The following is a 16,032-nucleotide window of genomic DNA, read 5'->3' on the forward strand; positions in this document are numbered from 1 at the left end:
GTTAGGCCATCTGATCGTGCACTTAAATTCTCATGGATTAAAGCAAAATAAAATGTTTTTAGGCCTAATCTGTGATTTGAGAACCAGCGTGAAAGGGGCCCACCACTCACTTGCGCCGTGTTTCATAAACAATTAACACAATGTGTACAATTATGATGTTTTGGCAGTCATACATTACACCAGTTGAAGAAATTGCAGATTTAACCTTTGCTTTTATGAAATATCTGAGATCATCAGGATTTTCTGGAAGTGGCCACTTCAAATACTCTTTAATCTTAACTCATTCACTGCCAGAATTATTTCTGGCCTGTTTGAACACCGCCAAGATTTTTCATTGAAAAAAAAAAGTACTCAGGAGCCGAGATACAGAATTTTTAAGTTTTAAGTTAACAAGGAAGTGGATGGGAGTCTATATCTTCGAAAAATCATATCTCCTTGGTCTTTGGGTCAAAAAATTAAAAAAAAATCTTTAAAAAAAAAAAAAAAAAAAAAAAATATTTTTATTTTTTTTAATTTTTTTAAAAAGTCGTTTTAGTCGTTCTTGGCAGGCATGGCTTATGGACAGAAGTCGTTTTAGTCGTTCTAGGCAGTATATGAGTTAAGATAACGAGTAACCGAAAATAGACACGTCGAGCGACAACACGTCGCTCTGCGACTTGTTGTAAGCTTGTGTGCGTGACATGCTTCCATAGAAGACACACCCCACTTCTATAGAATACAAATGACTGAAATCAGTTGTGGTGATTGAGAATTTCATAGCAGAACCCATGAAAAGTTGAGCCCTACCTTAACCCTCCTCCATCTATGGTCAGAACCCGTACTCCCCGGCCTTTCACAGGGTTATTGTGTCCCACCAGAGCGAGGGCCTCTCGTACCGCGGCCCTCAGACCCGGGTCACTGGCCTGTCTCAGACGCAGCAGACACGGAATCACTTTCTCCTGAATGTCAGACACACGCACACACACACACACACACACACACACACACACACACACACACACACACACACACAGACAGACAGAGTGGAAGTCAGCAGTACAAATGAGAAAATGATTGCTCCTACTGCAAATTAGTGCTTTGCCCGTGCATACAATGACCTACTTTAAATTCTCTCCACGTAGTACCTGTTAGGCTTTGATCTAAGTCCCTCAGACAAGTGAAAGCAGTATTTGATTAAAATATGCAATGTGTTCAATGAGATAATCAAGCCACTGCACATAAGGGCATCTGTGATGCAGATGAACGTTAAAAGGGAAAGTCAGCATATAGCAGGCTGGCTGTGACATTAAGCAGCTCCACATAGCAGCATGTGAGCCGCTGTTGTTGCTGCAACAAAAAATGGAATTCAGGCTGGCATTGGACAACTTCCACACAAACAAAAGCTGTTCTTGATTCATGCTAGCAACAACATGATTATTATGTATGTGCTTTAAAAGGCAACAGCAAAATGATGTACTATAACTGTGTCCTCCTGACACCACAAGGGGGTGTCAAAACTGAATCGTTGAGATTTTTCTGACATGCTGAGCTTAAATCCACACAACATCAGATGCACTGCTAAAGCCTAGGGTTGTCATGATTATGACATTTTACTTGACAATTGTTGTTTAAATAATTGCGATTACCGATTTAATGGCGTTTCTGTCGTTGAACATTAATGGAACATTATGGATAAAAATTACATTTCTGTTTGGCTTTTAGGCTTTGTAAACTAAAGGTGCACAGGGAAGATATGACAAATAACTTTTTAACTTACATAATTTAATAACTTTACTTGAAAAAAAATCATAGTGGAAATAGTAGATCTACAAGCTCAAAACCTTTTTGTAATAATTGTGGCAGCCTAGGGCTGTTAGGCCATTTACAATGACCAAATATCCTAACATAAAAAGTTCACCTTGACTGACACGCCACGGGTCTCTGGAAACTCCATCAGGTGGTAACTGAAGTCCTCCACTCTTTTGGTGTAAACCCTTACATCTGAGGCCCTCTGGAGAGATTGGACCAAGGCCCGGGTTCGATTGTCCACACTCACCCTGGCAATTATCTAAGGAGAATCAAATACCACACAACAGAAACCAGTTAGGGCCCCTTTATTTTAAACTGGGGGCATGGATGAAAAATGTAACATACATTTAAAAAAAAAAACTCTACACTAGGTTAGTAGGTTTGTTTGTCAATTCAATCCGCTGCAGTCAGAGCATGGAATGACTTACAAGATTTTCTTTAAACTGGACACTTTAGGGACGTTCACACACCGAGCACTATAACGATAACTACTGTATATAGTTCAATGGTTCTCAAACCTTTCAGACCGCGACCCCCCAAAATAATCATATTTGAACTGGAGTCCCCCACCCTGACAAGCACTTGGAATTGTAGGAGTTGTCAGAAGCATTAACTTTCGTTTGACTCGGTTCCACAGATAAATATTGTGAATAGCTGATCTAAAAGCTCACAATGCCTCGCAACGCCTCTGTCTTAGGCAATATTTGACCAATGTTTGACCATTTTCTTCAATAGTATAGTTTGTGGATTACATTTCACACAGTAGCCTAATGTTTTTAGGTCTTTAAAAAAAGCCATTAAATTGTCACTTGTGCAGATATACACTTATACTGTATGTTGGTTTGTTTACTGTTGAGTGAGAAAACATTGTTGCACATTAAGCAAATCATTTAGAGAGTGCACCCCCCAAAAAAACATTTGGAGACCCACCTGGGGGTCCCGACCCACAGGTTGAGAACCACTGATATAGTTCACCATTATCTTTGTTATAGTTGTGGTGTGAACATCCACTTGACTTAGAACGATTTAGAACTACATCTTTATAGTTATAGTGCTTGGTGTGAACAGCTAAGTGAGCTTTTAAAGTCTCTGTTACGGACATTCTGAAAGTCTGTCCTTCAGACTGTTAAACATGATTTATACTTTGTTGCACGCTGGTGTTGCATGCCGTAAATAGCAGAAAGATACACAAGCTCACAACGCGCCACATTCGTGATGCGCTGTGAGCTTGTAGATCTGCTATTTACTGAGCACGACACCGGCACACAACTAAGTATAACTGAGGCTTTAGCCCTTATTGTTGTCTATTGGGCTCTGCAGTGCAGTAATGTGTTTTGTGCGCACTTTAACTGAATGTTGATTTCTTTCAGCTCCTTTAGTACCTCTCCCCCAAGAGACCTTGCCTTTTGCCAGCCCCCACAGTTGTAAATAAAAATGTGTTCTTAATCTAGCCTTGCCTGGTTAAATAAAAGTTATGTGTTTCTGAAATATGTTTCTCAAATAAATAATTATCTATAAAAGCAACAACGTTGTTGTTTATGTCAGGAGTTTGTAATGTAACTAATGATTCTGGGCAGGTGTGTCCATATCTCCCTACCACATGGAATACTACTGTACGTAGCCAAAGTACATGCAATATTATCTTATCAACAGTTTGTAGGCGGCCTCTATTACTTTCTAGGAGCTGGGGTTATTTTTGGTTAAACATTCCATGAACACGCCAGCCAGTGCATTAGTACACCATCACACACGTCATACAGTAAAGAGTGAGTCACATGGTCATGGTCAGACATCACATGTCAAGCCCATGTCAGTCTGAGAATATTTCCATGGTATACACTGGACTGTACTCAGTCACAACCATGACCATGACCTATGGTATCGTGTTTCAATATTCACCTTCCTCGCATTTTTTTGCTTGTACAAGTGTGCATCTTTATCAGCATCAGTACAGTGACAAACCAAGCTAAGTGAATGGAACACAGATAGACACCCAACAACAACCAACAAGTTAACAACAAGCATATCCCTTAGTTTATATTTCGGTAGACCCTTTAGCAAGGTCAAAAGCAGCAACTATCACACATGGTTACATGTCTGAACATAGGGCAGCACAATTGTGGCTTAAATAAAAATGTGCTTAATTTTGTAATAATATTTGGTGGAAAATGTTTTTATCATCTTCATGACTTTGTAACTCATTGTGCATATCAGAGCCATATCTTAGGTTAAATGTCTTCTGTGTGATCTTATTGTACCTCTGTGAGCCTGATGGATGTGGAGATGGCTTGTACAAGGTTCTGTATGTGTATAATGGTGAGGAGAAAAGGCCAAGCTGCAATAGCTGACGAAATATAAGACGTCGTCTGAATTAATTGCAGAAATTAATTGCATTGAGTTTCACAATTGCACAATTATGTGAAACCTAAAAACAGTATGGTAGATTACTTGGAGCCCCTGGGAGTCAATACTTGGTCCCCTCCTTTTTCCATCTACTGTACACAAAATCTCTTCTCACAACGTGCTGCAACCTGGTGCATTGAGAGCTTGTAGATCTGCTATTTTCGACATGTCCAGAATAGGGACGCTATGGTTGATGTGGTTAATTGTGCAGCCCTAATCTGAAGAACGTACTGCAGACAACATACCTTTTCTCTTTGCAGGAGGAGTCTCTTGGCTTTCTCCTCAGCGGCTTTTTGCTCCCTAGTGACCGTAGCCTCGGCAGACTGTTTCTCTTGTACAACCTCTGACATCTTCTCCTCCACACTCACAGCAGCACGTCTGGACTCTGCTGCCCTGAACTTGGGGACCAAGGGAGCAATGTAGCTCCCTACAAAGGCCTGGACAGAGGGAGACGAGTAGGACAGGTAGTGACCGATGCCCTTCTTATGTGATGATGGGGCACTCGTACCAGCAGGCTCTGGGGCCAAGGTATTGGACATTTGCACGAGGTCACTAGTTTGTTGGCCCAGGGAGGAAATGGATGATTTGGCACTACTGTCCAATTTCTTCTCATCCATCTTAGTACTGCTGCTGAAGTATGCGTCGATTTGATGGGACAGGTAGTTGTTGTCCACTTTCTTCTCACCAGTCTTAGTACTGCTGCTGAAGTATGCGTTGATGTGATGGGACAGGTAGTTGTAAGTCTCATCCAGGTTGGCTGAGAAGGTGCTGGGGTGGAAGAGCTGTTGTGCGGTGGCAGGTTTGGAAATTGTTGCTCCCTTGTTGTTGGTCTCACTTCCATTTGGCGATGACGGTTTAATCTCGTCCAATACTTTTGCGGCAACTTTTGTTTTGACAGTGGAAGCATGAACACGCCTCAGCTTTTTCTCCCCTCGCTCGCGGACGTTCGGAGCTGCAGTCGCCTGGGCAGCAGTGGCAGTCGCCTGGGCAGCATTACAGTTTGGTACAGAGGTAGTGGTTTTGACGTCAGGTGTAGCAGCAGGAGGAGGAGTTGGAGCTGTAGACACAGTTGAGGTGGGTGTCGGTGTGCATGATGTTGTAACAGTGGGAATGGGAGGAGTTCGGTTGAGAGTAGGTATGGTTGTGGTCTCTTCAGCCTTTGGCTTAACTTCAAGGCTGGTCTCAATCTCTTTGCTCAGTTGGGATGCAATGGGTTTGAGTCTGGCGATTTTGGAGAAAAGTTCTGTTCGTGTGCCGGCAGCGCTAACAGCCTTAGAGACGGTGTCGAGTGTGTTCCTGAAGCGCGCCATGTATTGACTCAGACCAGCGGACCAACGAGAGGTCGAGGTGTTCAGACACAAGGCACTGGTGTGCAGTCCAAGCCGCTGTCTTGCCTGACTCGCTCTGCCGAGCCAGCCCTTCCGTCCTCGACTCCGCAGGCCCTGGACGTGCTTCCACCTGAGATAGCCAAAGCCATGGATGGCAGGCTGTCGTATGTAAAGCCTGTAATGGGGGGCACGTAAAGGAGACAATGGAAGCGATGAAGCCGGCCTCTGAGCTTGCGCGTGCCACAAGTCAATGGCTCTGCTCACTTTCAGCACCCAGGTCTCTGGAGCCCCTCTGTAAGCCATTGCTTTTAGGTCTTTGAGGTCACGTGTGTCACAAGGAATTATTATTCCATCCAAGGAAACATTACATCTATACACTCGCTTTTCATAAAGCTGGTGAACAACAGAAAGAAAACATGATGCAAGCATGAGTGAAAGAAGGTAATGAAAACAAAATGCTACAAAATGTTATGATGATAAAATGAAAACATGTGATGAGATAGCTAGCATCATGTTTAAACTTCACTTGCTGTTCTCCTTTGTAAACCCTTTTTTTAAAACTGTGGTTGATATTAAATATACACGCAACTATAAGCTGTTATGTAACTCAGTGGTGTAAAGTAACTAACTACTCAAATACTGTACTTAAGTATCATTATTCTGTTGTTGTTATTATCCATGCAGCTGCATTGTCTGAAGGAAGCCAAACCAAAATAAGTTTTACTCTTATGTACCTATTCACAAGATGTAACAAGTACAACCTTGAACCTTGAACTTTATGTACAATGTTGAGGTATTTTTTAGTTTGGAGTATTTCCAATTTTCTGTACTTTTACTTCTACTCCACTACATCTCAGAGGCAAATGTTGTACTACACCACAATTATTAGTATTATTTTCAAAAGATTTGTAAACATTTTATACATTTGAAAACTTGTGAAATGGTACATTCTGCATAATGGGTACTTTCTACTTTTGGTACTTTAAGTATATTTTGATGCCAATTACTTGTGTTACTCAAGTAAATTTAGAATTCCGGACTTTTCCTTGTAACACTAACAGAGTATTTCTACATTGCAGTATTGATACTTGTACTTCAGTAAAATATGCGAGTACATTTTCCATCACTGTTATGTAACTACACTTCACATTCATCAGCATTAAGCTAGCTAACTCAGAGATCAGTCAGTCAGCTAGCCATGCTAACCCGAATGGAATAAATAGAAGTATAATGAACATACCAGTGTTCTTCATGGGAGCCTTTCAAAGAAGATATGCCTTTCTGCCATTCATCAAAATATAATTCAGATAGTGATGATGAATGTATAAATACAGCGTTCATTCACATATTCCACACAGACTAACGTGTGTTGTTGCCTTGTTGACAGTTTCTTTCCAGAATGGTGGTGGTGACGTTGTGTGTGAGAGGAAAACAATGACCACGTGATCATCGGTCTGTCTGTCACGACCGTCATGGATGAACTTCAACCTGGTGTTTGCACTTACTATCTTTTTGGTCCGTACATCAACATAAACTTTTAAATTTCAAATGTAAAATGCTTACCTCATGGCCATGGATGTTAAAATAATGTGCGGGTCCTTAAAAGTACCTGTTTTTTTCGTATTGTTCAATAAAAAGCATTTTAATACGATTAATGGCCATTTTCTTAGTTTTTTTCTCCAATTGCTTTCATCCTTGTAACCCTATCGGTTGGGAGGTGTATTGCACACTGACACATAATAACTCTATGATAAAATAGCCACCAATCAAATTAAAATGCTTTTTTATTGAGAATTACAGAATATAAAGGTACTTTTGAGAACCCGTACATAATTGCAACATTTGTGGCCATAAATTAAGTACTTTATATTTGAAATTTGAATGAGTATGTAGATGTACAGGTCAAAAGGAAAAAAGGTGCAAACACTATGTTGAAGTTCATCCATGACGGTCATGAAAGATGACCGTCTGGAATCCATGGCTAGGTCTGGCCTGTAATTGGTTGTCTATCGCCCGTCCCTAAGAATGGAACGTGTTCATTGGTTAAGGGCAGAGCCATCGGGCAGAGGCTTATAATGGATTCTCACCGCCCAGAATTTCAATGGCCTTTTGCCTGTTTTGAATGAAATATTATTGTAGAAATAGTCTGTTACAGTACAAGTACAAGTTTTAAGTATTACAAGTACAAGTATTACAAATGTACTTGAGTAAAAGTACAAAAGTGTTGGCATCAAAATGTACTTAAAGTACCAAAAGTACAACTCATTATGCAGAAGGTCCCATTTCACAAGTTTTTAAATATCTAAAATGTATACAAATATTTTGAAAATAGCAGATCTACAAGCTCACACTGCGAGTGAGCCTGTAGATTGGCTATTTTCAAATAGCCAAAGTATATAGGGCTGAAGTGTTTAATGTATGTTTTGTAATAATAATAAAAATCAACAAAGTATATATCTAAAGTTTTCAAATAATTGTAGGGGAGTAAAAAGTACAATGCCTCTGAGATGTAGTGGAGTCGAAGTAAAAGTATAGAAAATTGGAAATACTCCAGTAAAGTAAAAGTACCTCAAAATTGTATTTAAGTACAGTAGTAGTAGTAGTTAGTTATTTATGTTGTAGCCTATACAAGAAAACTGTCTGAAGACTCTGTCTGCAGTAACGTCCACCCCAGAGTCCAACACCGCCGCCCAACGCCCGGCGGCGGTCACTGAACTTGGCGTGTTCCGCGGCCGCCGCCGTGCACTAGCCCTGGTCCAGCGCATTAGAACCAGAACTCACTAACTAACGCTGTGGACCGGGGCTAGACGCTGCCTAGACGCGGGCGGCTCCCCAGCAGTTTCACACTCACTCACCGTAGTTTATAGTATAGGATACACTTTTTTAAATGCAATTTGGCCCTTAAAAGGGCCGTTGTGGTGGGAGTTTTTTTTTCTCGTTGTGGTGTGAGTTTTAAACTCCAAGCTCACTGTAGTGACATACTGCTCATCGTCACCGTCACCTTCCTCTCCTCCAACTGCACCTCCACGGAGGAGAGGTATTTCTGGATCTGATGCAGTTGCTGCATCCTCTCAGCCCACTGAAGGAAAGCCTTATTCCTCTTCCTCGTCTTCTTCTTCTTCTTCCTCTTCCTCTTCTGACCCTGGAGCCAGAGTTGGTGATGGAAGGAAGAACCGAGGCCGGGTTGAGAGCTCACTGAGGAGCGGTGAGGAACAGGCGGTTTAATCTCCATCTCTGATGCAAAGAACGCTCTTCTTCTGCCGTTGATCAGGAACGATATAAGACTGAACGACAACTGCTGTTAAGTTATAGCGCAACGCACAGGTGCATATGCAAATTTAGTGTACGACTCCCAGCATATGATTGGCTGACAGGCCACGCGTAATACGTCACTTTCACCGGACATTTTGAATTGTAGTCAGCCAATCGGGATACGACGCTAGTCGCGTCGTATCATTGATTGGCTGACTGCCGCCGCTGTCAACGCCACTCATAAACTTATCGGACGAGTGAAAATTTGAAAAATAATAATAATAATGATAATAATAATAATAATGATGATGATGATGATGATGATGGAAGTGAACGTTTTAATATTTATGAACTGAAGAGTGTTGATCTCCCAGAATGTAGCATTGAGCAACATTAAGCATTAAAGGGTCAGGATACCCCGCGTCTTCATTTATTTTATCAGAATCCAGAAATGAAAAGAAACCTAAAATGTAGGCGTGATTATCCGTTGTTGGGTGGGAGGGGCGGAGTGGAGCGACGTACATATCATTATCTTCTGAATCGGGCCACAGAAAAGCTGACCGCACCGAAAATGCGACTTCTAAAACAACAATTAAAACTAGCTGTTGCAGGTGAAAAAATAATAAAGATTTCGCAACTACATGGCATATTTACCCCTAAAAAAATATAAGTCCTTTACAAAAAACCGTCAGGTATTAGTATCCAGTGTCTAATTATTTTCATGCCGTGCTGTGAGCACTTTCGCCGGCTATGACTGCTGTCTTTCATCCGGTTGTACCGACACCGGTCGAAACACGGAGCGGAGCCCCCGGTCTGGAGCACCTGTTAGGAGGATGGCGCTGTTGTTTCAGCATGACGTCTCCCCCTCCACAAGCAGACACACCCCCTCTCTCTCTCATTCTCTCTCTCTCTCTCTCTCTCTCTCTCTCTCTCTCTCTCTCTCTCTCTCTCTCTCTCTCTCTCTCTCTCTCTCTCTCTCTCTCTCTCTCTCTCTCTCTCTCTCTCTCTCTCTCTCTCTCTCTCTCTCTCTCTCTCTCTCTCTCTCTCTCTCTCTCTCTCTCTCTCTCTCTCTCTCTCTCTCCCTCTCTCTCTCTCTCTCACGCACGCGCACGCACGCATACACACAAACACACACGCGCGCGCCCGAAGTTCACATGAATACTTTTTGTTAGTAAAATTAGTGGACGCACACTTTCTTGCATCCCTGCAGGGGTAAACGAAACGTTAATATCCACGTGTGATTATCCTGCACCAACAGTCCAACACAACTAATGTCTCCACTCCTTGTCTACTGCGGTGGTGATACAGAGAAATTGTTGACCTGTCGAAATATTTGTGACCATTATATAGGCTAATATTGTGGATTTATAATGACGTCTCCCACTATAGTCTCATAATTTGGTGGGTCACTAATTTCACCGTAACACCACCATGCTGGAGGATCTCAGACGAAGAGTTGTGTGCACGGACACGACGTACATCCTATTTTCAGTACTTTTACTTCTACTCCTCCACTACATTTCAGAGGAAAATATTGCACTTCTTCAGCATACTTTGGAAGTTTGGCTATTGAAGATAGCTGATCTACAAGCTCACAACGCGTCGCTTTGAAATGGGACATTCTGCTTCATGAGTACTTTTACTTTTGGTATTTTAAGTATATTTTGATGTCAGTACTTTTGTACTGTTTTTTATTTTGAATTCCGGACTTTTACTTGCAGTATTGATACTTTTAATTAAGTAAAGTGACGTATTGTGAGCTTGGAGATTGGCTATTTTCGTTATTTTAGAACATTTATAATCGTCTGTTGTTTTTCTTCATAAAGTTCATGATCATTAGCTGCCAGTGAATCTATCAAACTAAGTGTTATGTTGTCTGCTTTGCTATGATGCTCTGACTAGACTAGCTCCGACGGAACCTCTCCCTCCGCTGTATAGCTCCGAGTATACAGCGTACAGCGGAGGGAGAGGTTCCGTAGGGGCTATGACTAGACTAGTGTCTAGTTTCTGTTGTTGTGGTTGTTGTTGTTGTTGTTGTTGTTGTTGTTGTTGTTGTTGTTGTTGTGTGGTGGTGGTGTTTTCTGGCCAGTGTAGTGCAGGGGGTCTTCAACGTTGTTCAGGCCAAGGACCCCTTAGCTGAGAGACAGATGAAGCACGGACCCCCATGTATAATAACATTGTGTTGCAGATTAAACTTTTTCATAGATTTCATAGATGGCTTCATTGACTATCAGTGTTGTGTGAATTAATGCTTTTTGTTTATTTCAGACATTTAACCACTTAAACCCTCAACTTGACCTTTGACTTAGTATTTGGTTTGCTCCTTTTCCCCTCTACACACCAAACCATTTTGCAGAAAATAACTGGTCGTAAGCTTGTAGATCTGCTATTTTTGGCTAGTGTTCCCCTCAGAATGGGGATGCTAGGGTTCTAGTGGTTAATCCTATCACACAAAGATTTGGTGGCCCCCCTGTAGCAAGTAACTCTGAGGACCCCCTAGGGGTCCCGGACCCCCTGTTGAAGATCCCTGGTGTGGTGTATTGTTGTATTGTGTTCTATTTGTCAGTATTGAATTATACTTAGTGTTAGTATTACGTTATTTAATCCTAAAGTAATGTTTATAGAGCATGAAAAGTCAAGTCAAACTCAAAAAGCCAAAAGTAAAGACTTGTCATCTAAATCCCTGAAGGACTTGGAAAACAGACTTACTGTATGAGTAGCTGTATGGTGCTTTTAACCTCTGGCATGGATTGTCGCCTTCTTGTGTTCTACCTACCTACCTACCTACCTCTACCTACCTACCTACCTACCTACCTACCTACCTACCTACCTACCTACCTACCTACCTACCTACCTACCTACCCACCCACCCACCTACCTAGCTACCTACCTAGTACCACTAGCTACAATGCATGATGTTTACATTAAACATAACAGTAGAATGTATATATTTTTCCATTTTCCAATTCCTCTCATATACCTCACCTATGTAGTACCTCCATGTACGCTGAAATAGTGTACACTGAAATAGGGCATTAATTTATGATAAAATCATAAATATATTGAATATGGAGATACAAGCTGTGTGTGTGTGTGTGTGTGTGTGTGTGTGTGTGCAGGCAAAATAAGCTGCAGAACGAAACGTGTGAATCACAGCAGCTGAGTAACGACATCGCCAACAGGAATGATCTGCTGTTGAAGATTGAGGCAGAGACCACCCAGATCCAAGAGGTCTGTGTCACACACACACACACACACACACACACACACACACACACACACACACACACACACACACACACGTCTTTGCCGAAAATAGCCGATCTACAAGCTTACAACTTGTTTTAATTGTTTAATATCCTGAATAAGTTATTACCTCCACCGCCAAACCCCTCCTTCGACAGTGATGTATCTGGTTATTTCCATACCAATACACAGTACAGTACTTGAGTAAATCTACTTTACCTTCGGCTCCTAGACTGCTCATGGAACACACGAGCAACAGAAGCAACAGATAAAGATGGAAAATGTAGGCTTATGCCCAGGTAACTACATAACAAGTTCAGGGTCAGTAATTCAGCACTTATCCAGACCTCATATTAAATATGGTGCACATAAGACCGCAATGTATGGATTTATGTCAGGAACAGACAGGACATTAGATGAAAACATATTTGAGAAGCATATGTATCGATGGCCTGCACAGCAGAGATGAATGACAAGCTTTATATGCAGTACAGAGAAGAGCTCATATCAATGTTGATACAGTAAGTCTAGTTGAGCAGATGCAGAGTAAATCATCATTACTGACATATGCATGAGAAAAAACAAACACCTCAAGTGATATTGAAATCATTCACTGTACTATCAATAGTGTAGTCTAACAATAGTGTGTATACAAGTATACACATTGTGTGGGAATGTCTTTCAAAAAAGTATTTTGTTTCTGTTCAGGTGTGTATGATCTCACCAACTGGTCCCTGAAATTGGGAGGGCGTTTAAAGGGGCTTTTTTATAAACCGTCTTGGGTCTGATTAGATTATGTGCCAATCTTTTTAAATTCAAACCCCATGGGTGAGTACCTGAGAACACAGGAAGGAGAGCTGGCCTTTTTAAGTTTAGTTTTATATATCAGACATTCCTCATCTCATGTTTTCCATATTTCAAATTCAGATGACTAAGCCATGTCAGAATCTGCCTGTTAGCTTATGATATATCTGTGTGAAATGTTTATATTTGGCCTGAGGGTGGTGCTAGAGGATAGTTCATGGGTCACTCAGTCAGTTAGGGTTCATTCAACAGAGTTACATGAATAAATAGATTCACAGTTTACATTATAGTATACATTTGGCTTAAGATTGCTATAAAAGTCATTGTTCTGGCATTTTCAACAAACTAAATAGTTCAGACTTCAATATTGGTATGTGCATTGTTTGTGAATCATAGGGCATTCATTGTTTTTGTTTTTTTAACTAGAAAGATTAAATATATTGTATGTACTGAAAACACTCTTCAACAAACAAAATAGGTCCCTATTTCTAGCATTGATCTGTAAAGAGAGAGGTTACGGATTGACTGTTTTCAATTTTTTTGTGAGTCATAGCACATTGATAGAAAAAATGGAACAAAAAAACGACGAAAGTTGAAAACGGCTTGCATTCGGCAAGTGAATCCTGAGACAGGGAGGTTGGGGTTCCTGGCCGAGTCATACAGACTACTTACTTTACTTACTTTTGTACCTGTACCAATCAAAGTTTCTTCCTATTACAGTGGTTTGTGTGTGTTGTACCAATCAAAGTGTCTTCCTTGCAGAGTGTATTGCAGTTTTTCATGGCCACCAAGCTGAGTAAAATAAGAAGGCCCACGCTGGACAAGCCGAGTCCAGAGCCCTACGTGCCAGCAGAACTCCAGAGCCGGACCAGCAGTTACCTTCCCCACACAGTAAGTGTTTTGTTGAACTGTTTTCTATGTGACTCGTAGAAACGCATGAGGAGTGCAGTGTGACCCTGCGGATCGAAGCAGATACGCAGGCGTAGTGTCGCTCCCTGTGTCACAAGCCCTTAACCACATGATATTTGACATATATCACATCACCCCCATCCCTCACACCTCCTCCCTCTCCTGTCCTTTTCTTGCATTTTAATATGCTTGAACTGTTCCTACCTAAACTGCTGTATATAGAAGATACTGTGAAGTTGTTTACATAAAGTAATGTGGCAGCTACTAAAAAATGCTGTTGGTGTATATAATATACCAAGATCATATTCCTGTGTCGTGTATGTTCTCTTTTTTTGCACTCTTTCTTTTTATTATCGTTATTATTATTATTATTATTACCTATGCTGCTGCATTGTCTGAAGGAAGCCGAACAAAAATAAGAGCCAAAAAGCTTTTTGGCAAGCGACACCGTGGTACTACAGAGTATAAACCAGGCTTTATGTTCCTTTATAGGGCTGGGTGACCAGGGCTCTGCTTCCAGCCAGACTCATTACCAGCTATGTGATGGGCCTGCACTTGTCCATGCAAGAATCAGAAATAGGGTTTGATCATCTCAGAGCAGCAGTGACCACGAGGGGACCAAACCATGGTATCTTCATGGACCCAGAGCAGAACAGAGAGATGTGAAGAAGAGCTCAAATTCACTTAACTGATGAACATTGGTATCCTGCCAACTTAATTTTCAACCAGAAACATAAAATCTAAAGCATGGGAAATAATAAAATGATCAACTAGAAAAGACCTGCTAGTAATAGACCTTCACAAACACATTAGATATACCAGTCCACGTAAGAGCAGTGAACAAGGAAAGACTGCTTTCATTTATTATGCTCCACACAAATGGAAGAAACTTCAGGACTCTCTGAAACTGGTGCGATTGGTCTCAATAGAGACATTTAGGGTGCTTCTTGAGGACTCACTACATAGTGACAACACCTGTTTCATGTAAGACTGTATTTATTTGCATCTGTGACGTTGTAATATGATTCAAATGTTTGTTATTCTTCATTATGTATGTGTTTTATATGCTGTTATCAGGGTGTCCTTGAAAAAGAGAGCTTGCTCTCAATGGGCTTCCCTGCATAAATAAAGGAGAAAAAAAACAAAAAGAATTACACAGGCATGCATTTAAATTGTATTTCTTAAACAAATGTCATCAGTTATTATATCAGATGGGCCCCTAATTTGCCTGGGATGTCTAATGTTTGGACTATGTGTAATCATAACATGAATGCTAGAGGTGAGTGGTGTTGCTCCACCACCAGGTGGAGCTACCTAGCAGAGTCTTTGTTATTACCTGTCGTGTCCATGACGTAACCCCCCCCCCCCCGTGTCACGTGATCATATTGATAGAAGGTCAAACAGACGAAACAAGCTCTCTGTTATATTTCCACCGGGCGGGGAGACGTGATGATTTTAAGCAATCAACTAGTATTAGAATTACAGGCTTGCTGTTTTCCTTGCTGTTAAAGCAGGACAGATTTGAAGGAAACTTAGTTAACACGCTGGATGTGCTCAGACCTTGTTTTTAACTCTATATGGCTCGGACTCAGAGAGCTAGCATTAGCATTGGGATTGGTGATTGAGGAGCTCTGGGGTCTAGATCTAGCGGATTAATTTAACAGCTGCTGAAATTGTTGTAATAATATCAGCAGTAGATGGAAATGCTCTGTAAGGTCTGAGGCTCAGGATGCAGGACGACTAGACACAAAGAAGGACGCTTGTCTCCGGGTGGAGCTGAACCACGACGACGCGGTGAGATTTACTCATGTCATGCCTATGGCGTATTGGAGCTGGACTGGCGGCACGCTTTCTACTGACTGACCCCTGGAACCTTTTCTGTTTCTGAAGTCCACCCGATGAGCCTGGGATGGAATCGGTGAGAGGACAGTCTCTCCTTGGGACATTTAAAACGTTGTAGGTGTAAAAGTTACATCCATGGCCCATGCCTGGATCAAAAAGGAAGAGCAAGGCTTTCTTTGCGATGGTCTTTGACAACATGATATATTTGAAGGAGCTCCTTTTTGATCCGCTCGATGGAGACTATCGAACCAATGGTTTAGATGTTGAGTTTGAGATGTAGGCTAAGACCAACAACCTTGTAAGGAATGTAGTTAAACAAAACAAAGAAGCTTTAAAAGAGGTTTAAACCCACAAGGCGCCGTGTACACTGAGAACGCGAGCTGGCAGCGCCAAGCCACCAGCCTGCCATACATCATGTATGTAAAGAAGACATGTCTCTATGTAAAGACGTGCTGGAGCC

At 41.5% G+C, this 16,032-nt stretch overlaps 2 protein-coding genes across 2 annotated transcripts in view; one reads left to right on the forward strand and one right to left on the reverse strand.

The window, feature by feature from the left end:
• The window catches only part of LOC311046596 (calcium-independent phospholipase A2-gamma-like), a 33,020-nt gene extending 26,117 nt beyond the window's left edge, over positions 1-6,903 (reverse strand). Inside the window, exons 1-4 of the mRNA XM_084059018.1 lie at positions 6,760-6,903; positions 4,437-5,912; positions 1,898-2,047; positions 787-938 (exon numbers count right to left, since the gene is read on the reverse strand). Of these exons, the coding sequence (XP_083915144.1) occupies positions 787-938; positions 1,898-2,047; positions 4,437-5,822 (1,688 nt within the window). The 5' untranslated portion in view covers positions 5,823-5,912; positions 6,760-6,903. The remainder of the gene's footprint in view (positions 1-786; positions 939-1,897; positions 2,048-4,436; positions 5,913-6,759) is intronic.
• Positions 6,904-10,202: 3,299 nt separating this feature from the next.
• The window catches only part of LOC311046859 (cilia- and flagella-associated protein 263-like), a gene marked incomplete at both ends in the record, with an annotated part of 89,070 nt that continues 83,240 nt past the window's right edge, over positions 10,203-16,032 (forward strand). The window contains 2 exons of the mRNA XM_084059433.1: positions 10,203-10,246; positions 11,891-12,002. Coding sequence (XP_083915559.1) covers positions 10,203-10,246; positions 11,891-12,002 — 156 coding nt within the window. The remainder of the gene's footprint in view (positions 10,247-11,890; positions 12,003-16,032) is intronic.

This window comes from Gymnoscopelus microlampas (genome assembly GCF_963454915.1).
Source record: "Gymnoscopelus microlampas genome assembly, chromosome: 6".
NCBI classification, from domain to species: Eukaryota; Metazoa; Chordata; class Actinopteri; order Myctophiformes; family Myctophidae; genus Gymnoscopelus; species Gymnoscopelus microlampas.